This window comes from Balaenoptera musculus, chromosome 13 (genome assembly GCF_009873245.2).
Source record: "Balaenoptera musculus isolate JJ_BM4_2016_0621 chromosome 13, mBalMus1.pri.v3, whole genome shotgun sequence".
NCBI classification, from domain to species: domain Eukaryota; kingdom Metazoa; phylum Chordata; class Mammalia; order Artiodactyla; family Balaenopteridae; genus Balaenoptera; species Balaenoptera musculus.
In genome coordinates, this window is record NC_045797.1 from 53,991,095 (window position 1) to 54,014,419 (window position 23,325).

General features: G+C 33.8%; 1 protein-coding gene across 3 annotated transcripts in view; it reads right to left on the reverse strand.

The window, feature by feature from the left end:
• Positions 1-4,092: 4,092 nt before the first annotated feature.
• PPM1B (protein phosphatase, Mg2+/Mn2+ dependent 1B) overlaps positions 4,093-23,325 on the reverse strand; it is an 82,130-nt gene continuing 62,897 nt past the window's right edge. For 2 of the 3 annotated variants that reach the window (XM_036872324.1, XM_036872322.1), the window contains exons 3-6: positions 22,458-22,575; positions 17,450-17,561; positions 16,999-17,056; positions 6,700-7,752 (exon numbers count right to left, since the gene is read on the reverse strand). In XM_036872324.1, coding sequence (XP_036728219.1) covers positions 7,447-7,752; positions 16,999-17,056; positions 17,450-17,561; positions 22,458-22,575 — 594 coding nt within the window. In that variant the 3' untranslated portion in view covers positions 6,700-7,446. Of the gene's footprint in view, positions 5,851-6,699; positions 7,753-16,998; positions 17,057-17,449; positions 17,562-22,457; positions 22,576-23,325 lie in introns of those variants that run through there. The other variant, XM_036872323.1, reaches the window with a different exon arrangement.

The window sequence follows — 23,325 nt, forward strand, 5'->3', positions numbered from 1 at the left end:
TCAATGCGGGAATGGATAAATACATTGTGGTGCGGTCACACAAAGGAATACTACACCAGTTTATTTTTTGAACCATTAGCTTGTTTTATGGAAGAGGGGGATGTAGAGGTACTAATGTGAGCAGATAAATTCAAATCTGATGCTGGGAATAACACTCTTTCCTCCCCAATACTCCCTGAAAACTCAAAGCTAACCAAAGGTGGTATGTGGCTGTGTAGCTGACTCTTGCTCCAACCCAACACCCCCTTCCCCACCTTTATAAATATAGTTGAATAACAATACTTGGGTAGATCACCAAATCAAAGCCTGTAAATATTGTTCACAGCTCAAACACTGTTCTTATCGAGTTTCCTTTCTTGTAAAAGAGTAATGTCTAGTTTCCTCTGCCTAAGTCACGTATACACTCTCTGAGCCTACTGATTTTCAAACTTTTCAAAGAACCTTTATTCAAATGAAATATTAGATGGAATCCCAACAAATAACAGAAAAAAAGCAGAACCACTCTGGAGAACCGGTACCCTAGAACTTCCTCTAGTAATCATAACATTTTAGGGAGAGTTTAAACTGCATGAAAATTTTCAAGACTATTAGCTTATTTTTGACTATACATAATTTAAAAATGTGAACTCTTCATGAAAAGCTTTGTAGATTCCAAAAGAAACTATAACAATTAAAACCACTGACTTTCTATTCAGGAGTATTCTTCAATAGCATCAAAGTGCTACAATAATTATAACCAGTCTTATCTAAGACTAATTTTTTTAAATAAATAAATAAGGGAGAAGATACCATTGCCAGGAAAGCCAGCAAGAAGCGAGAATCAGTAGCTATGCTGCCTGAAAAGCAACTTACTCTGTATTAGTAGCTACACTGTTTTACTTCCAATTACAATGTAACATACGTAAGTCACCAAAACAATGGGCAAAAATAAACACTTGCTTAGCATTTTCATTAAGGTTTACAGAATAATCCCCAAAATTGAATAGAAAAAAAAAACTCTTACACAGCAACTGAGCATAAAAAAATGACAATGCATGGGAATTTCCTGGCAGTCCAGTGGTTAGGACTTGGTGCTTTCACTGCCGTGGGCCCAGGTTCAATCCCTGGTCAGGGAACTGAGATCTCCTAAACCACATGGTGTGGCCAAAAAAAAAAAACAAAAACAAAAAGACAATGCAAATTGTTATAATGTGCACCTAATAATTTATTTGCAAAAGCAAGTAACTCTCAGGATTGCTTTGAAATAACTTAAATTCTAGTCTTAATGATTACATTAGCTTTTGACTATCTTACAGATTTTACGCACACTGTGCATTGTTTTAATATGTGAAAATCACATGGTATTTTTCCAATAATACTATTTAGCTACCCAAAACAGAATGTGTCCTAAAATCTTTATCAAATTCTTTCCCTTATCAAACCAGACTAATTTCAAAATACAAATAAAGGCAATTTGGAAGAAGAAATATAAATACGAGATGTCATTTAAAAATGCAATCTAAATTCAGGAGAAGGATAAGATTTGGCTAGCAAAAGGAAATCAGTGGACATCTTCAGGTTAACTTCAACGACTGAAGCTGAATAAAAACTCAGTTTAACTCAAGCAACATAAATTGCTTGACAGACCATGAAAAGACAAGACCCGACTGAATCCTACACATCTGAGAATAAAGCTGGCTTAGGGAGAAATGAGAGTTGCAGTCATTCTTGGCTATCCAAACACACTTAAAACCAAAAAGCCAAGTAATAAGTAGCTTAAGTAAATATTATAATTACATAACTGGGTGAGAAATTTGTAACAGAAATTGAGTGCTTTTTCTTTTTTGGCCGCCCTAACCAGGGATCAAACCCATGCCCCCTGAAGTGGAAGTGCAGAGTCCTAACCACTGGACCCCCCAGGGAATTCCCAAGAGTGCTTTTAAAAAAAAACACTTCCATGGTAACTTTCCCCAACCTTGTTGAATGTTCAGAAAATTTTAAAATCTAACAACAAAAAAAAATTCAGCATAAAACCCTGATCCACTTAATCACCATTAAAAAAGAAAAGTCCTGTCTTTATCTGGCCCACCTGAAATGACATCTCAGTCATGGTAAAATGATTTTATTTAAAATATGAATTTAAAAATTCAATATTGAAGTGAGACCGTCTCAAAGAAATAACATAAATCTACAATAATTGAAGACCTCTTAAAAGATTTAAATAATTCAAATATATGCCATACAAAAATCAAACTCTACTGTTAAACAATCTTAAGTCATGAGTTTTCCAAGTTGAAACCCATCACAGGAATTTTCTGGGAGAAAAAAAAAACCCAACACAATATTAAAGCCTCCACCTTGTTTATCTTGCTAAGTATCAGTGTAACAGTAAACATATAAACACCACCTCTCTCCCCCAAGTAAATTTTATGTCAGTTCTGTATGTCTTAAGATTCACTTACTATGACACTAATATTTGGAATAAACGACACTGTCAATTTGTCCAAAAGGATGAGGCAGCAACTCTGAAAGTCTGGGGGTCCCAGAGAACCGTTCAAGGAGGTCCAAGAAATCAAAACTATTTTCTTAATAATACTAATACTTATTCTTTTTCAAAGTACTGACATTTGCACTGACTATGCAAAAGAAATGGTGGACAAAACTATAGGCACCCCAGCATGAACCAAAAAAGTAGCATCAAACTAGTCAATTTCAGTTAACAATGTTCTTTAGCAGTAAAAATTTCATTACACCTCTACCCTTGAGTACACATCTTTTTAATATCCTATATGATGAAATGAGAAGTACTGGCTATATAGTATGCTATAGTGTGATGGCTGTCTCTTATGTGATTATTTGAGATGTGTGCTGAACTAGTAGCCACTTTTCATGAAAAATGTTTTTACTTGAAAGAATGACTCACAGACTATGGTTGTTCAGCAGACATTTTCTCTGAAATGAATGAAGAAAGCCCTGTCACTTAAGGAAAACAACTGACAATATTTGTTGCCAATGATAAAATTTCCCCTTTCAAATGAAAGTTAGAATTTTGAAAAATCTGTATCCATCACTGTGAGCTTGACAGCTTTCTAATACTTAAAAGATTTTTCTGATGAGATCAGTTATATTAACATTATAAACATAGCATAATAAGATGTCAATGTTCTAAAGAACTGCATAATTCAATGAACCAGTATTTTCCAAATGACCAATGCATGATATTATAAAATCATGCAAAGTCAAAGATCTACTATCCACACTGCGAGATAGATCAAATGGATTTTAATGTAACAGAGAACAAAACTGATTGATAAAGTTTCAGATTTCACACTGCAACTAACCTTCAAGAAACTACCCATTCCGAAGTTTTGATAATGTATCAAAGAGGAATATCCACAATTATCTGAAGCTTTTAAAATACTCTCTTCCAATACATATTTGTGTGAGGCCAGATTTCTTCATATACTTCGAACACAGTGCCACATTGCAAGAAATTGAATGCAGAAGCAGATAGGAGAATCTAGTACAACATTAAAGGATTTACAAAAATGAAAACCAGTGCTACTTTGCACACTAAATTGTTTACAAAATAATTATTTTCATAAAACAATGCTATTTATGTTAACAGGTAATGGTTTTATTTTTCATGAATTAAAATAGTATGTAAAATTTCTCGGTTTTAACTTCTAATACAATAATATCAACAGATACAACCCACAAAAGCGAAAGTTCTTTGGGATCTTCAATTTTTAGAAATATAAATGCGTCCTGATACCAAAATGGTTGAGAACAGCTAGACTAGGGAATTCAGATTAATAAGGATTGAATATGGGTTTTTCTTTTGCTAACTCACACATTATTTATATTTCCAGGACCACCAAACCCCCTAAAAAAGATTTTTTTAAGTAGTATAAAAAATGTTTTTGGAGTGGATAAGGGGTTACTTAGTACTGTCCTTTAGAGTTTGGTTAATTCTTCCTTGGAATTATAATTCAACTACATGGTTTTGTATGGAATTTTTCATAATAAATATTCTAACTATATAAAATGTTTAAAATAACATTCAAAACTGGACTTTCATTTTTAAATATCATATGAAATAGTAATATGTCACACTGTTTTTATCAATTCTTTATTTAGGTAACAAGTTGGTTATGTTCACTGCATTGTATGAAACATCACAATATCATACTGGAAAGGTACTATCAGTACAGGGTTGGATCAGAGTGGACAGTTTGAACAACAAACCATTTTGCATTCTTCATTCCCTAGCTTTTAACAACCCCCCAAACCCAGTCAAGGGACAAACAGCTTTTAACATTATCATGTAAAGCACTTCAACTTACAAGGCTAAAATCTAAAGAATAAATAAAATATGTTGTGGCAATAATTCCTTTTTAGACCAAAAATCAGGTGCACAATAAATCAAATGATCAAGAAAGCTGTATTCAAATGTGTGGCTCTCCAGAAACAGCTTCAGGAAAATGTTACAGAAAATACCATGAATTCCATTTCACACAGGACCAGATGATGACTCATTTTAACTACACACAAGGGCAATTACATCCTGCTGAAACACAATTTAAACAGATAGAAAATGTTTACAAAGCATCCACAACATGTAAACCATGTACAAATGGATACATTCATTGCTTCTCCTACCCCAATAGCTTCTTTTAGATAAATATTTCACTCTTCATGTTCAGCATTAACTGGATACATGCAAAACTCAAAAGAATTCAAGGATTCAAGGTTATTGTAAAAATAGAATTAAACTAATAATCTTCAAGTACCTTATGTGACAGCCACTCCGTACCGTGCCCAATGTTATAAAATGAAAGGTTACTGAACCCATGAAAATATCTCTGTAATATTTCCTTAGATCTAAAATAGATAATTTTAAATGTATTTATAGTCATTTCAGTGTGATATTCTGAGCTTTTAAAATAACGTAAACAATTAAAAATTATACCAAATTACACAAAACTTGTTGTATCTTAAAAGCTGAAAAATTAAAACTATAGAAACCCACATGTAAAACAAAAATCACAATTTACATTATAAAGGCAAATCTCATTTAAAAAAATTTGCAGCAGTGAGATGTCAAAGCAAATTATAAATAGCTATAAATTAATCCATTTGGTTTCAAGAGATTTTTCTAGTGAGAGTTGAAGGATGTAGTAGGTACATGCATAAAATTTGTAAAGGTTTATAATATTATTGCCAAATACACTTTATCTTGAAGCAGGCAACATTACAATTTGGACATTATTGGAGAACCCAGTTTGGTAATACAGGTAAAATTGGAAAAAAATTAAATAACAATTAATAATAAATATAAATCCTATAGTAAATTGCTCAAATGAAATTTTAAGTCACAGAGCTGCAAAAGGCTTCCAACTTGGTGAACTGAAAAAAGGAACATCTCATACAATTCTTTACTCTTACATGCTTATATGTTGTGTGTCTTGTTTAAAAAAAAAAAAAAACACATAATGTATCTTCAGAGTACAGCTAACTATATTCCCATGCACCTCAGGCATATTTGTTATTTGTGGTGAAATAACTCCATTGGTTTCTAGGGTCAAAAGTTCAATATAGATGTAACCAGTATGCCTGAGGTTGGCAAAAAATACTGTAGTACAGGCAATGCTACAAGTGGCAATTACCAGAAAACACAAATATGAACAAATGATGGGAAATGCTAATGATTTTCTGCTCATATCACAAAACGCTGGGAATCCACAAGAATATTTTTTCCCTTGTACTGAAGAAAATTGTGATTAAAAGTTTTTTTCCCCCAATTTTCAGAATCAAAAGCATTTTAGAAGGCTTATAAGGCTACCATGGGTCTTCTAGATCTCCAGCACCCTACAGGAAGAGAAAAGGAAGAATATTATTATTATTTACCTACACCACTTCCAGGTTGGATTGAATTTCAAAAGAAAACAAAATTAGATGAACAAGTTACCTTCCTTTCTTTGTTTGAAAAGGTAATTTTTACATAGAGGTGTGTGTACTGTATATTGTGTGTATACACACATGGATCTATCTAACATAGACAGATAACTGGTTGGGTTTTTTCTCCCCTTTCCACCAAATGCCTTCCTCTTTCTCAAACCACTTAAAAATATTCTGGCATTGGAAAAATAGATCAAAACATCAGCTACATCCGAAGATTCCAAAGTTTCAACTTATGGTACCTTATGCAACTTTAGACACATGATAAATATAAAACATGAAAAAGATAAGTTAAAATGTTCTACATATACAAAATAATTGTTTTTAAAAACACTTTCCCATGTGACTGAGTCATCTGTATTTTAAAAATTCATTTTAACAAAAGACAAACTCATATGTGCCACCATTTAAAATATCTTATAATTCTTGCATTTATATCTGATGAATACTTATAGCAAAACTCACAGTCTTACAATCTTTAAAAAGCTCATCACGGCAATTTTCTGACATGTCTACATGTGTCCATACTGTCCAAAGATTAATATTTTGTATCACAAAAAGGGGATAAGAACCAGAATAGATTTACTTTGAGTAAGCAAGACTTCTCAAAAATTTTTTCCTTTTAATTAATGAAAACCGCACCAAGCCAAAGTTTTCTAAATTTTATATACATACAAATGAAATTCGAATGAGTATTTTTCCAATATACCAAACCTGGTTGTTTTCAAAAAATTAATTTAAAAATAAGTACAACATGCATAGGTTATTCCACATCACATGCTTTATTTGGACTTAAACACTTATAATTTCATTCTAAACACTTGGTTGACATACATTTTGATGTATGTAGTTAGGCTATACAGAATATACAAACCAAAGCTGTATGAATAATACATAGGTTTTTCAAAAATTATGTTTCATAAAGAATACAGAGAAAGGAAAAATAACCACACATCCAGTACCTCAGAACTACTAAAAAATAAAACTACAGAGATGTAAAATATAAACAAGTCAAAGAACACACAAATTATCATCCTTGAAAAAAGAAATTACAGGCCAGCATCTGCCATTCTTTGAAGAACTAAAATTACTAAAGAAAACATAAATTTATTACAAAGCTAACTATGAGTGTACTAATACGTGAAGCAGTATAATTCTACATTAACAAGTTCTTCCACAACATAAAGTAATCTTGCTAATCGGTAATCTCTAATCCTATCGAGTATGAATTTAACTACTGACTTTAATAACTGGTAGCCTCATTTCTGGCATACAATATGAAATGACATATAATTTTATTAAATTCAAAGTACTCTCAATAGCCAATTTTAAGCTATCTGATAAAGATGTATGCAAAGGCCTTCTTAAAAAACAAGGCTATATGACTATAATAAAACTAGTTTACCAAGATTCAAATAACAAAATGGTTATATAAATGCATACATTATACTTCCTAAGTAAAAACCATCAAATCAAAGATCACAAAAATATTATCACAAAGTAAAGTCATAGTTTTTCACCACCCATCTTTGTCCCTGCATCTTCAGTACAGCTGTCTAATTCAGCAAGATCACTTTTTGATTCAGTATGGCTTTCCTGCATTGTCACTGGGCTTCCAGCATCACTGTTCGAAGAAGTAGCTGTAGCAGCTTGTTCAGCAGGGTTTTCTTCTCCCTCTACTTTAGCTAGCCTGTAACTAGTCAGCATCTCCTCCAGAAGTTGTCGGTAGTTTCCCCTATGATTAATTCTCATTTGCCTGAGAGCTTCCACCAATTTCCCCTGTGATCCACTTTCCTCTGCTTCATCGGAGGCCTTTTTTTAAGATTCAAGACCCCAGTGTCAGTAGACAAACTAGGATATCACATGTATTTCATAACATATCACAGCAAAACACTCATTTCTTTACCATGAGTAATATAGTCTAAGCACGAGAACATTTCGTTAAATAAGTAGTGTTACTTGTGTCAATTAACAAAATTTCCAAATGAAATATCTCAAGTTATTTTTAGCAAATGATCATGAACTAGCTTATGTTTTATTTCACATTGATACTTGAAGCTTAATCTGAAATTTACTTGGCTACTAAAATTCAACAGCAACACAAGCATCTCCTAAAACTGACTTACTTAATTAAAAAAACAATAATTGGCTGTAATTATTTAGTACAAAAGGAAATTAGTGTTTAAAGCAATAGGAAAGGACAGAAAAGCAAGCCATTAGATTCTTCATTTCTGCTAAATGACAGGAAGGAGAGGAGATACAAAATGTAAAATTATATAAATTTAAACTAGATTTTGAGGGAATTGTAAAGCTTCTGTGGATAAAATTTCTATTTACTTTTTGTCTTTAAATATTTTACTAAAAACATCTCTAGATTAAAAATAGACAATCATTTTATTCATTATAATAAGATATGAACAGTAAACTACTCAATTCTTTTATATTTTATTGAATTTTGTAAAACCTACAGGTTTCTACAATAGTAGCTACTTAATCCTGTTTACAGAACAAGCTCTAATATCCAAGCTGATCATACTGATATGCTGACAGACTAAAAGCAAGTCAACCTTGTAGCATGTGACTCCTGATGTGATGCGTTAGGGAGTACAAAGTTACGTCCTGTGTTCTTGCCAAAAATGTTTAACATGACTCTAATAAAGCTAATTCCCAATTTACAGGAAAACAGGGAATAAAGAATCGCGTGAAAGGGCACCACAAGGAAACAATCATATGATCCAAAATGTAGGACATCCTATAAAAAGCTGGCTTAGACTCTTCATATTCAGTGTTAATGGGAAAAAATATTGGGAGCTTCATTAAAGGCTTGCTTAATGTGCTTGATTGGTAACAACTGGACTAGACCATGTAACAATGATAACAGTCATTCTATGGGCAACTGGGAACATTTGGACTCGATATTAGATAATATTAAATTTATTATCAATTTTCTTAGGTATAATAATAATGTTATGGTTATGTATACAGAAAAATGTCCTCATTCTCAAGAGCTGCATGCCAAAATATTTACAGCTAAAATATTGTATATGCAATTTGCTGTCAAAGGTTCAGTCAAAAAAAACAAAAAAACAAAAAATAAACAGTAGGGGCTTCCCTGGTGGCGCAGTGGTTGAGAATCTGCCTGCCAATGCAGGGGACACGGGTTTGAGCCCTGGTCTGGGAGGATCCCACATGTCGCGGAGCGACTGGGCCCGTGAGCCACAACTACTGAGCCTGAGCGTCTGGAGCTTGTGCTCCGCAACAAGAGAGGCCACGACAGTGAGAAGCCCGTGCACCGCGATGAAGAGCGGCCCCCGCTCGCCACAGCTGGAGAAAGCCCTCGCACAGAAACGAAGACCCAACACAGCCATAAATTAATTAATTAATTAATTAATTTTTAAAAAAGTAATGTATGTATACATAGAGAGAGAGAAAGCAAATATGGTAAAATGTTAAAACTTGAGTCTAGGTAGGTGTACAGGTGTTCACTTTATTATTTCAATTTTTCTATATGTTTGGAAGTTTTCATCATAAAATGTTGGGAAAATAAAATACAAAAAGGTTACTGATATAGATGATCTGACACAAACTCTTAACCATCTTTGGAGGCTGTTACTCTATAATTCTTCAACAAAGATAATACTACTATAACCACATAATAAATGGCAATGTTTATTAGAAAAATCAGAGCACTTGAATATTTTTTTTAAATTGCCCCTCTGGCAAAAAGCAAGAGATGACACTGTGTACAACATATGTTTTATGTGTAGGTATACGTGTGTTCTGTCCATATTTTTTAGGATATTATTATGTAAAATGTCTGGGAAGAAAGGAAATACAGCAATATAAAAATGATAATAATGGGTAGTGAAGTTTCAGAAGCTTTATTTTTCTTTGAATTCTCCAATTTTCTACATCAAGCATATTAACTATCAAAATAACTTTTTTTAATTTGCACAATTTATTGTGTGGAGAGAACATAATAAAGTGTGCTCTCTGTTAAGATTTTTCTCTTTTTTCCTCCCTTACCTTTCCTTCTGTACTAAATAAATGTTATTTCCCTAAATAAAGTTTCTCATTTGAATCCACTCAGGAAAGATTAAGATGGAACAATGAGATAAATGCTTGCTAGTCATAAACCTCATCAGTCTTTAATCAGGTCTGCCAAAAGGAAATTTTCTATTTGAGAGTATATAACAAAGAACTTTTAATGAAGGGCATAAGACTCCTCTCTGCCCTCCAAATAAAAACCCCTCAAACCAACAACTCCCTTTGACAACTCCCTAGGACACAAACAAAATCTGCTTCAAGTGGACAGTTACACATAGAGAGCTCAACCTTGGTTTCACATCAGAATCACCTGTAGAATTTAAAAAATTATACAGATGCCAAAGCTCCATCCCATGATATTCATATTCAGTGGGTTGGGGTGATTTTCTTAAAGCCTGATAGGTGATTCTGATATACGGCAAAGGTTGAGAACCACTGATAAACTGTCTTACTTCTTTGAGCGTATTGATAAGGTTGGATCAAAGGTTGTTGTATTTGGATGTATCTCACTCTCCATCTGACACATTTATTATTACAGTAATCATCTATGTTTCTGTGAATTGCTGTAATAGTGGTAGTTGGGGAGAGAAAAGTAGTTGCTTTATAAAAAACACATTAAAACTCAAACTGTAAATTAAGTAGGGATGGATTTACAATGGCCAATTGAAAAGAATTTGAGTTAATGACCACATTTAAGTCATTTTATATTATAGCAAATTACATTGCCCTATTGTGCTAGATAGACAATGGATGGGTGAAACCTCTTCCCCAGCCATTTCATTTGATTCTTCCAAATACTGTTATACAACTCTCTCATGGATTTTCATTAATATCAGAAAAGGAACCTATTGTTTAGCTGCACCTTCTTTACCTGAACTCACACACAAAGCACATCACGTTTATAGATTTATCACAGCAATTAATTCCACCTTGCAACTGTTCACAAGTCTCTCCAAATCTTTGTAAAATCTTTGAGATAAAGATAATTTCGATTCCTTTCTGTATCCTCCCTACCACCTAGAGAAGGAAAATTAATGCCTGTGGCTAAGAACTTTACATACATAATCTCATTTAATCCTTACAGGTACCCTACGTAATAGATATTGCAACTCTAGTTTTTATAAGTGAAGAAACTAAGGCTCAGAAAGATTTAAGTTATTTGTCAGGGTAACAGTGCTAGTAAGTGACAGAACTCAGATTTGTGTACAGGTGTAATTAACATCAATGTCCCTCTGAATGTTCTTCTGAATACACTATGGTAACAGTTTTTGCATACTAAGTGCCTCATATAAATAGACACTTACTAAATAAATTTTGGTTAAAATTATTGTAGAATTGGACCACAAATTATTTCATATTGAAGTCTATAATGCATTTCCTGTCACAGAAAAATTAATAAAATTATAGGACAAAAAAATCATATTAGATGGGATGGTTTAAATTATTCTGCAAAATAAATTTAAGGCAATTACAGAAATGGGAATTTAGGACTTTTCCCTCAGATTTTGTTTTTAAGGTTTTACTGTCATCTAGACTAACACAGCTTGACAATCAAATTTCTCATTATGAAAACACTGCCTTACACCAAATAAGACACAGGAATATGGATAAATCAAGCAGAGAGCAAAGAGAAGGGGGGAAAATTTTTTTTAATGGAATTTAACTAGCTAATATTTATTTGCAGCAATTTTTAAAAAACAGTTGCCATTAGTGAAATTCTTCAAATGATTAGCTAAAACAGTGGAGAGAAAGTGAAGAATGCTAGTATATTTACTATGTTTTTTGGAGTCCCATGCCCTGCTTATCAGGTTAAAAATAATTTTTAGAAGATTCTCAAATATGACTTCATGAGATACAATTAACAGTGACTAATAAAGAATCTAATAAATTATGTTATCTTCAAGGATCATGTAAACTTCAATCAATGTGAAATAATTTTAAAGAGTCACTTAAATGGTCAAGACCACACAGCTACAAGAAGTGGTATGTCAAATGACACCTTAAAAAATAGTGACTAAAATTAGTGCATTTTCAAACAGTGTAGGTAGGTCTTCTCCATAAAAATGCTTTGACAAGTGAAAAAGTAAACAAGAAACAATTTACAAAAAACCTAGTATTCACAAAATCCTAAAACTGCGATATAAAAATATAATTGATCTATTTGAAATAAAATTAAAAAGAAGACTGTATATAAAACTTAATAACGTGAAAACAGAACAGGGAGATTTTGGGGGGCTTTTGTCCTGTCTTCCCTCCCCTTCTCAAAATCCAAATGCCTTAAAAAGTTTTTTTAGTTAGAATAAAAATGTGTATTTAAATGAAAAATAACTAATAAGACACTGGGCTTGACTACTTAGTCTCAACAAGTTTATAAAATATTCCTCATCAAAAAACAGAGTATTTTAAGACTATTAAACATGAGATTCACTAAAGAACGGGAAATGATTTTTCTTGCACGACAGACAGAGGTGGGGTACAGACACATATGTAATCTCTAAATATCTTCAAAAGGCTGCATAGAAAGGTGTAAAGGGAATAGTTTTTGGAGTCATTCTGAGTTAGATTCAAATTCTGGCTACTCGATTTATCTAGCTTTGCAACCTGGGCAAGCTACTCCGCACCAATTCTTAGTCTTCTGTGTAAGAGAAGGGTGTTGAGGAGATTACCTATAATTAATATTTAGATATAGATATATAGATATGGCTTAGCACAAGTAGGAGCTGGGTAAATACAAGTTCCCCCTTTATCACTGGAAAATCATCAACTTACACAGCTACCTGATCAGTGGTATACTGATTCAAAAGCATCTTAAGTCTCCTTTGGGGGAAGAACTGAACCTTTTGGCATGGAAAATATGAAGCTCAAAAAATCAACTTTCCTTCTAATTAGCAACCTCTAATTATTTTTTAAAATACATGACTTAAAGATAGTCTTAGCCATATATACACTACCAAATGTAAAACAGATAGCTAGTGGGAAGCAGCTGCATAGCACAGGGAGATCAGCTAGGTGCTTTGGGACCACCTAGAGGGGTGGGATAGGGAGAGTGGGAGGGAGGCTCAAGAGGGAGGGGATATGGGGATATATGGGTACATATAGGTGATTCACTTTGTTATACAGCAGAAGCTAACACAACATTGTAAAGCAATTACATTCCAATAAAGATGTAAAAAAAAAAAAAAAAAAAAGATAGTCTTGCAAACTACAAGAAAGAAATATTTCTAACTTAACTAGTATTTATTGCGCTCTCAGTGTATGCCAGGTGAGAGCTCAGCACTGCTGTAGGTGCTGAGATATAGCCATAAACAAAACAGATGAAGTCCCAGATCTCAAAGAATTTAAATTCTAGTAATAAAACCAGACTAGCATTTTTTTAGATAAACAAGGACTTACTGTATAGCATAGGGAACTATATTCAATATCTTATAATAACCTATAACAGAAAAGAATCTGAAAAAGAATATATATATATGTAAATACATAAACAAAACAGAAAACTGTATATCACTTTGCTGTACACCTAAAACTAACACAACACTGTAAATCAACTATTCTTCAATTAAAAGCAAGCAAACTAGCATTTTAAAAGAAGGGCGGTCAGGGGAGGGGGTGATTCCAGAGCCCTACCTTATATAACAACAACTTAAAGCAAAATGCAGTTTTACTTTTTCTGATCCTCTGGTGATTATTCTTTTGGGGGTCACAGACTCCTCTGAGGAACTAATGAAAATCACAGACTTACTCTAAATCATTAAATAATGTGTATGCACACACATAAATACATTTGCAAAAACTTTTTGGGGATTCACGAACCCCTTTATTAAGAATTCACACTTGACTCTTTTCCACAGATTTTGATTTTAAGGCTGGGAAAATATCAATATTGCTTATATTAAGAAGACTGAACATATTCCAGAAAGTTGAACTAAAAAACAAAAATTTAGTAAAGCAACTTAAGAAGAGTCCCCTAAATAATGAACTTTCTGAATATATTTTAAATGATTTACTTTGACTTATATCCAACTGAGCTTTTAAAAATACTTTTATTAATCAAAAGATTTTTTTAATATAAGAAAAATGAATGAATCCCTATTTCTAATGGTACTACTTATAGGCATTTACAGCAGAACAATTCTATCTTGGACATAAAGCAGACATTTTAGGAATCTAAATAATCTCTGATTTACTCTGACTAGCATTCATTTTTTTAAAATATCTGAATAAAAAATTATTTTTGTTATTCAAAAAGATTTAAAAAAAATAACACCTCCCAACTGTCTCCTCCTCTGTATTTCTACCATACCTCTGTCTTTCCCATTCTGCAAGTTAACTATATCAGCCCCTGCCACTGTGAACTTCCTGGCAGCATCTTCCGCATGGCACAGATCTAACCAAGCTGAGAAGCATTTATGGAGCACTTCTGTGTCTAACTCACTGCTACAGTGGGTAAAGTTAAGAGCTAAGAATTTAATCAAACCTCTATAAGTTCTTCAGTTTTCTGTTTCTTTTGTATTTTTTAGTACATTTCTTCTACTTGTGATTGTGGTTCAACATTTTTCTAAGGTTGTGATTATTCTGCAAGGGTAAAGTAATGTTTCCCAAAATAGGATTCTGGGCTGCAAAAGTGAGTTTTTACAGTAAACAAGGAAGTTTCTCTAATCCACACATCTACCTACTAATGATGAGTTTACACTTATCATCTCTGTGATCATTTCACAACTACTTGACTTCCAGCATCTCTTTAATCTAATATTGCATATGTTTCTAACAGATTAAAATACCAGATACTCCTTTGAGTCTGTCATTCTTATGCTGCAAACACATGGTGTCTCCACACTCTAAAATACAAAGTTCAAAAGGTGTGTCCAGTCTCCTCACAAATACTTCTGGCATCCTGAATTCTTATTTTTCACCGTAGCAATTCTCTGCTCTAGCCAAAACGATGTCCTCTCTTTCAAAGATAGCTTAAACTTTGTTCTCGCCTTGACCATCCATGTGAACTATCATCCTCCTCCTTTACTTTCTGCCATTCAAACCATTCTTCAAATCCAATCTTTTCTCTGAAAATCTGACTTCCCAAGCAATCACTGTACAATTCACATGGCAATTAATCACATTCTATATTTTGTCATTTCTTTTTATCCTTTAGTAAATGACGTGAAACCTTTTTATTAATTAATTTGTATGTTTATATCTACATTGCCAGGTGCATTGAGAGTAGGGATGGGGGACCATGCCTTATGTTTCATAGTCTCCTCCCACACCAATTCATTACACGGTGGATTGTTTAGTCTTAGAAAGCTTATATATAAAGGTGATTAACTATACATCTCCTTAATTTATACTCATATAATAATGGTCTTTAAGGCCAGTTTTATATCCTGAGCATCTCTTCTGAGTTTCATGGTTCTGTTGCCTACTTATTCACTGTTTATACAGCTACTATGTATAATAAGTATTTTCTATTTTTAAAAAAAGTTTAAAATTCATCCTTGGTATATGTTAAACAGAAATTCTGGGTTATAAACTCTTTTTTTTTGGAGTAAAAGTTGCCAACTTTCTTGAGAGACCAAGAAATCCAGCAAGTATATTATGAAATAATTTTTTCAGATTACACACTGGGGTTGCATTTTCAAACACATGACGGAACAGGAGTACTTATATGGCTAATAATGAATCAATAACTATTTGAGGTCTTACTTCCTCCAAATCTGGTGGTGGATGCTGTGTGGAACCTATACTCTAGCTGAAGAGGTAAGACTCTCTTTACTCTACCTCCCAATTACTACCATCTTTTTAGTTGTATCAACATCCTATCCTCACTTGTTTGGTTTAGGGTTCTTTAAATGCATCACATGACATATCTTTATTTTTAATTTTTAATTTCCACATCTTTGTATACAATTCTTAATACTTTAAGGGACGTGCCACAAAAGAAAGTGTCAGAATCACTGCTCTAGGCCAAGGTATAAATTCTGTTATTAGCAATATATAGTATCATTTATTCAACTAACTAAAATGCATTAATTATAAAAATTTCCCTTTTTGTCAGTGTAACTTTTATTGTTAAGAAAAAAGAAATTATATGATATTGCTGTGCAATAATGAACCCTGGAAAACAATGCAATTGAGATGATACATAATTTCTACCAGTGGCTGATGTCTCTCTCAAGACCTGCCAAGAGGAGCTAGAGACTTGGAGGGTGAGTCTATTTCTTCTCAACAAGTTTCATTACTATGTTTGGCTCCCTTAAATCTTTGAAGCATACACGTTAAAATTAAGTTGTTCATTTTTAGATGTCCAAAAACTTGAAAACTCATAATCTGTCTCTGATTGAAAACTCATAACTTGTCTATGAGAAGACAGTTATTTGAATTACTGACTTTGAAATTTAGGGCAGTTTTTTTTAAAAAAGGACACTGTTTTGCCTGCTGGTACTAGTATTAAAATAAAACAAAAAGCCTACAGAGGAGCAGCTGATCAGTATTTCTAAGGAAGGTAAAGGGACAAAGAGTTTTGCTCTGATGAAGCACAGCAGGATACAACAAAATGGTTATCCCAGTTCAACATATATACCCACAGCACAACAAGAATGTTAGAAAGAAATTATCCTCAGGTGTTCAACTGGGCACAAAGGGGCACTGAAAGGTCTAGTCTTTAAAATAATAACATCACTATTGCTAACTTCCAGTGATGATAGCAGCCTGCTGGAGGAGAAATTGACATATTTAAAAGCACATTCTTTGTTTGCCTCAAAATTAAGATTTAAGGGAGAAAGAGAAGGAAAGGCAGACATACAGGGAAGAAGTAAGTACAGCCCACACAAAAAGGTATTTGATGCCCATTAAATGAAAGCAAACCTATCTACAAAACAGAACTTTATCTCTACCTTCCACCTCAATATATTTCCTTTAATTTTAACTGACTCCTTAAAACAAAAAGCAGTCATAATTTCCAGTATTTATATTATAAAATTATTTAAAATACTTAAGAAATAAAATAAAGCTTACCCCATCACTTTCTCTATGTGGATTCAGCCTACTATAAACAGCTTCAATAACATTGCGCCTAAAAAGAAATATGCTTTAGTTTTATTAAATTACATACAGTTGTTAAGCTTCTGAGTATTTTAAATAATACTTCATATCTTAACTACACTCAATAATTAATTGCCTCATTAAATATCTGCCAAGAACATAGTATCTGCATTTCACTCAGAATTTGATCCTGCACAATCCATTTGTTCTCATTTACCAAGGAAAGAAGGACCTTCATCCTCAAAGAGTATAATAAATAATGCCTTGAAAAGAAAAGCTCTTCTCGATGAAATTTTAGAGTTCTTCTCTAGTATAAGAACTATCAACCCATTTCATCTTTAGATAACTGATGTACTTCTTACCAAAAATTATTTAATTACTAACTATAAATGAAGTCAAAATTAGTTCTTTTTCTTCTACTTACTTGCCGGCAAGACCTCCCCCAGGAGGCAAATTCGGGATATTTTCTGCAGACAAGATGCGCATGACATGGGCAAGATCAGGCATTCCTTCCTCACCAGACTTCTCCATAATTTCTGTAGGTTTTTAAAAAGAGTTCCTAAATTAATGTGATAACTCAGAATTCACACAGTGAAACAAGAGGTACTATTTGGTAGTACCTATTTTAAAATATAAAAAGCAAATATTACCTTACTATCACACAAGGAACAAAAAAAGTAAGATAAAAAGTTATTTGCATATATATACTCATTTTAGCATTATTCATAAAAGCAGAAACTGGAACAAATTAAATGTCCAATAAAAGGACAGTTAAGAAAATTTTGGTACAGCCACTGAGTGAAATGGTTTATAATCACTAAAAATGATCCCTATGAGCACAGCACAGCCACATGGAAAAATACTTTTGATCTATTATTTTATGTAAAAATATAAGTTATTAATGCTATAATTACCGGAAAACAAAAGCAATGGAAAGATAAGGACTATAAGAAGGGGAAAGTTAAAAACTGTTTTATAGGTTTTTTGATACCTAGTTATGTTCCACAATTTATTTAAAACAGAAAAGGAAAATAAATCTCAGAACTTGCTAATACTTAGAACAAAATAAAACATTTCCATGTTTCATTTATATTTACAATTTATGGAAAACAGATTTTTAAAGCATGATCATTTGGCCAGTATCAAGACATAAAATCCTCAAAAATCAGACAACAGCAAACTTACTTTTAAGACAACAAAAAAGCAGAGTCCTAAGCAGCCCTCAAGATGCAAACTCCAAACTGTTTACCATGTGTCCCTCACAGGGACTTCACTGTGACCTTGATTTTCACTGCTCCTGTTCAACTCTGCTCCGACTCCTACCTGTATCTCCAAAGGTGCTATTCAAAGAAACCTTCTAGATTTTCACATATACTTCCTCCCTTGGTTTGGAACACTTTTTACACCAATCCAACCAACCTCTTTGTATGGTTAAAGTGTATTTATACTTCAGGTTTCAACTTTATGTGTCACTTTCTCAAATTCTTCTCTGACCCACGCCTGGAGTAGGTGTATTGCTAGATACTCCAACTGTACACAATATTTACTAGATCACGGACCGCAAGCTTCATGAAGGCAGGACTGTAATTTTTCTACGTTACACTTGTATCTCTACAGTGCAGGGTTTCTCAACCTCAGCACTACGGATGTTTTCTACAATTTTTTGTTGTGAAGGCTGTCCTATGCATTGCAGAATGTTAAGCAATATCCTGGCCTCACTCACTGTACGCTAGTGGCACCCTCTCAGTTATGAGACCAAAAGTGCCTCCAGACATTGCCACATGTCTCATGAGGGACAAAATCCACCCTCCTCCCCACACCGGCCACTGAGAACCACTGCAGTCTAGCACTTCACCAGCCAATTTTCACAACCCACTGGTGCCACTGCAGTCCACTCCTCCACCATCATCTGCCACCTGCTTTAATGCATGATTCCTAATTGTTCTCTTGGCTTCCTCTCTTGTCCGCTCTTTACAATCTCTTCTTCACATGGCAACTGAGAGAGATCCTTCTAAAAGTCAGATCAAGGGACTTCCCTGGTGGCACCGTGGTTACGAATCAGCCTGCCAATGCAGGGGACACGGGTTCGACCCCTGGTCTGGGAAGATCCCACATGCCGGGAAGCACCTAAGCCCATGCGCCACAACTACTGAGTCTGCGCTCTAGAGCCCGTGAGCCACAACTACTGAGCCCGTGTGCCACAACTACTGAAGCCTGCGCACCTAGAGCCTGTGCTCCGCCACAAGAGAAGCCACCGCAATGAGAAGCACACGCGCTGCAAAGAAGAGCAGCCCCCGCGTTCCACTAGAGAAAGCCTGCGTACAGCAACGGAGACCCAACGCAGCCAAAAATAAATAAATAAAATAAATTTATTAAAAAAAAAAGTCAGATCAAGTCACTCTTGCACTCTTCCAATGACTTCCCAGCACCATCTGAATGAAGTCCAAAGACCTCATTTTAGTCTGCAGAGCCCTACATGATCTGCTTCTTAGCAATCTCTCTTCATCTTTCACTTTTCCACCAGCTCATTCTCATCTAGCCACACACTCTAAGCATATTCCCTCCTCAGTCCTTGTTGCTCCCTTTGCTGGAATGTTCTTCCCCAGATAGCCACTCTCTTCCATATATAGGTATCTGCTCAAATGTTTTTCCTCAGAGACCTGCCTAACCAATATTCCTTGTTACTGTCTGCTTACTGTTGTTTTTCTTCTATTAAAAAAAAAAAAAAAAAGGTCTCCACTATATTATAAACTCCATGAGATCAAGAATGTTTTTGTTTTGTTTTCTGCTGCATTCCCAGTAACAGACATGCTCAGGGACAGCTGAAGAAATGAATACATGTAGAAGGCATTCACCAAATATCTAATCAATTTAGGTTAAAGGCTATTCCCTGTTTATTTTAACATTATACCTCCCCTCTGCATTCCCAATAAAAACACATACAAAGACTTGCCAATACACCAGAATGCTTTCAACTCAAAATTTTAATGTCAGATTACATGATTTAAAACTCTAATAGAAATATAATGCTCTTGAACAACGCTACCTTATAAAAAAGAAGTTAGGTACCAAGGCATATTGATTTGTAGTGGATGCTTTTTCAAGGATTTTTAAGTGTTTTTTGATTGAATGATTAATAATCAAGTATCTACCATAGCCCCCAAGACCATATCATATTATTACATATCTGTCATCTCTGCCATATAACATATATTTTGGAAACTTTAAAACTATACAAAAGAAAATTAATTTTAAATGTTAACAACCCACATTGAGCTGAACTGACCACACATTTAAGAAATTAAAACTTAGGGGGCTTCCCTGGTGGCACATTGGTTAAGAATCCGCCTGCCAATGCAGGGGACATGGGTTCGAGCCCTGGTCCGGGAAGATCCCACATGCTGCGGAGCAAGTTAGCCTGTGCGCCACAACTACTGAGCTGTGCTCTAGAGCCCGCATGCCACAACTATTGAAGCCTGAGCACCTAGAGCCCATGCTCTGCAACAAAAGAAGCCACTGCAATGAGAAGCTTGTGTGCTGCAACGAAGACCCAACACAGCCATAAATGAATGAATGAATGAATAAATAAACAAATAAATAAACAGAAGAAATTAAAATTTAGCTGTTACAGAAGAGTTGATAAAAGCTACAGTTTGCTGAGGACATAGGCACCATACCAGGTACTTTAAGTTATCTCATTTATTATTAAAACAAACTGTATGGTTGGTGTTTTTACCTTTAGTTCACAATAAAGAAATTGGAGCCTTAAGAGATCAGGCAAGTTGGTTGAGATCATATAACAAGTAACTGACCAAATTTTAGAGTTCTTCCCAAAATGAAAACTATCTAGTTTCTTCTTTGTGAATGAAGAAATAGGACAATAAGAAAATTCAATAGATAGCTAGTGGGAAGCAGCCACATAGCACAGGGAGATCAGCTCGGTGCTTTGTGACCACCTAGAGGGGTGGCATAGGGAGGGTGGGAGGGAGGGAGATGCAAGAGGGAAGAGATATGGGAACATATTTATATGTATAACTGATTCACTTCGTTATAAAGCAGAAACTAACACACCATTGTAAAGCAATTGTACTCCAATAAAGATGTTTAAAAAAAAAAGAAAGAAAGAAAATCCTTCTTGCCTTTGATAAATTTGAGCCAGCAATCCCCCACCCAAATACACTAGACCTTTTAGAAAACATGTATTATTAAAAACTCCTATAAACAGCTCCTCTTAATAATTATGATATTATCAACAGGAATAAGAGTGCCTCTGACGTTGTCTTCAAAGTGTTCCCACATGTTTCTTATCTTTCCATTACCCTGAAAACAGAACTCACTGACAATTCAGAGCTGAAGAAATTGCAGACCAACAAAAACAAAACCTTTATGCACCTTTGTTTATGGTGTGTGGCTAGATAGCTGTAAAGCTAGAAAAGATAAATCTCCCCCCGCTCTCCAAATCTGCAAGAGAAGGTAGTTTTCCTTTGGTAATTACACATTTGAAATTGCAAATTTTTGTATTTCAAGACTATTACCAATTACTATAGCTACTGTTCATCTAAAACATGACTTGTAATAGGCCAAATCTGACAAGCCGACCACAACATAATCATTAATTATATCATTCAAGTGTACTATTAAAAAATAATAATAATCAAGCCATAAAGGTGTTAGGAAAAAATATAGGTCAATATGTAACACTGAACTCTGCTCAATATTATGTAACAACCTAAATGGGAGAAGAATTTGAAAAAGAATAGATACATGCACATGTGTAACTGAATCACTTTGCTGTACGCCTGAAACTATCACAACATTGTTAATCAACTATACTCCAATATAAAATAAAAAGTTAAAAATATATAAAACAAAATTTTACATTTTGTTCAAAAAAAAAAAATGTAACCATGAATTGAGGAAAGAACTTTGTTAAGAATGACATCAAGGCAAAATAAATAAATAAATAAGACTGACATAATATAACTTCATAAAAAGTAATTTTATATCTAAAAAGCAGCACATATAAAATCAAAATGAAGTATTAAGTTGGAGATCCTGTCATAGACTCTAACATGTATTCTCTATCAGGGTAACCACTAAATGAATATTTAAAAGAATGTATAACTGATAAGCAAATGCAGGGATGAAATGGAATAAAAAATACCGATTAACCCAAAAGGGAAGAAAGGAGAAAAAAGGGAAAAGAACAGATGGAACATATGTAAACAAGTAAGATAACAGATTTAAACCCAAACAAATTAGCAAATTATGTTGAAGACAAAGAGACTAGGTTTTCCTCTCCCTCATTCCTGAATAATAATGGATTTTTAGTCCAAAAGCTGCAGGAAATTTTAAAAGAACTATTTGATAAACAAGGAATAATAATTTTCCTTTCCTTCTAAATAAATAAAAAAAAAAAGCATCTTTCTTACCTTCCACCCGTGATTCCAAGTACTTATCCAACTCTGAGTCTTTTCTCATTGCTTCATCTGAGACCTTGGGGGCATTTGAAAAGCAAACTAGTACAATACTCATGTTATCTCGACTTCCCTGTATATTAAAAAAAGAAAAAGAAAAATTATACTTCAATAGTCTACCAACTTTCTATTATTTACTTCAAAATAGATTTAATTACATTAAGCAATTACTTATTTAATCATCTAGAATGTACACCTTCAACACATTCATTTTCATTCCAAAGAACTATTTGAAGCACACCCTGAAGAAACAAGGACTCCAGGTATGCATAGATCATAATTATTTTATGACTTTTGATTCCGTGTACCTTTTCTTATCCACCACCATTCCACAACCTGAGAAATGAAGATATCTTCACATATATTAAATCTCCTAAAAACTTTGTTTCCCACTCAAGATTGCATATTCCCAAAGTGACTTAAGCCCAAAATGCATACTCCCAAAGAAATATACATTTTTTTCCTAGCTAATTAACCTGCAACAGAGCCGTGCTACTGAAACTCTATTGAACTGACGTGGCTGAAAATTGTTGATCATTAGGATACCCAAGACACTAAAATGAACAAGCAGAGAAGAAAAGTTAAACTGGAAACTCTTCTGAGGGTACAGTATCAAACAATCAAACTGAGATACACTGTAGTCAGATGTAATAACTTTTGAAGAAATGACATCAGACTGTTACACAGAATTACAGTGTCAGGATTTGTAGAGAGCAGCTAAAACTGCTAATTTAAGAACAAATTTTACTGCTGCCTTTTTAATCACACCATCACAAAAGGAAAAGGAAACAGAATATATACTACTCTATTACCATGAGACTAC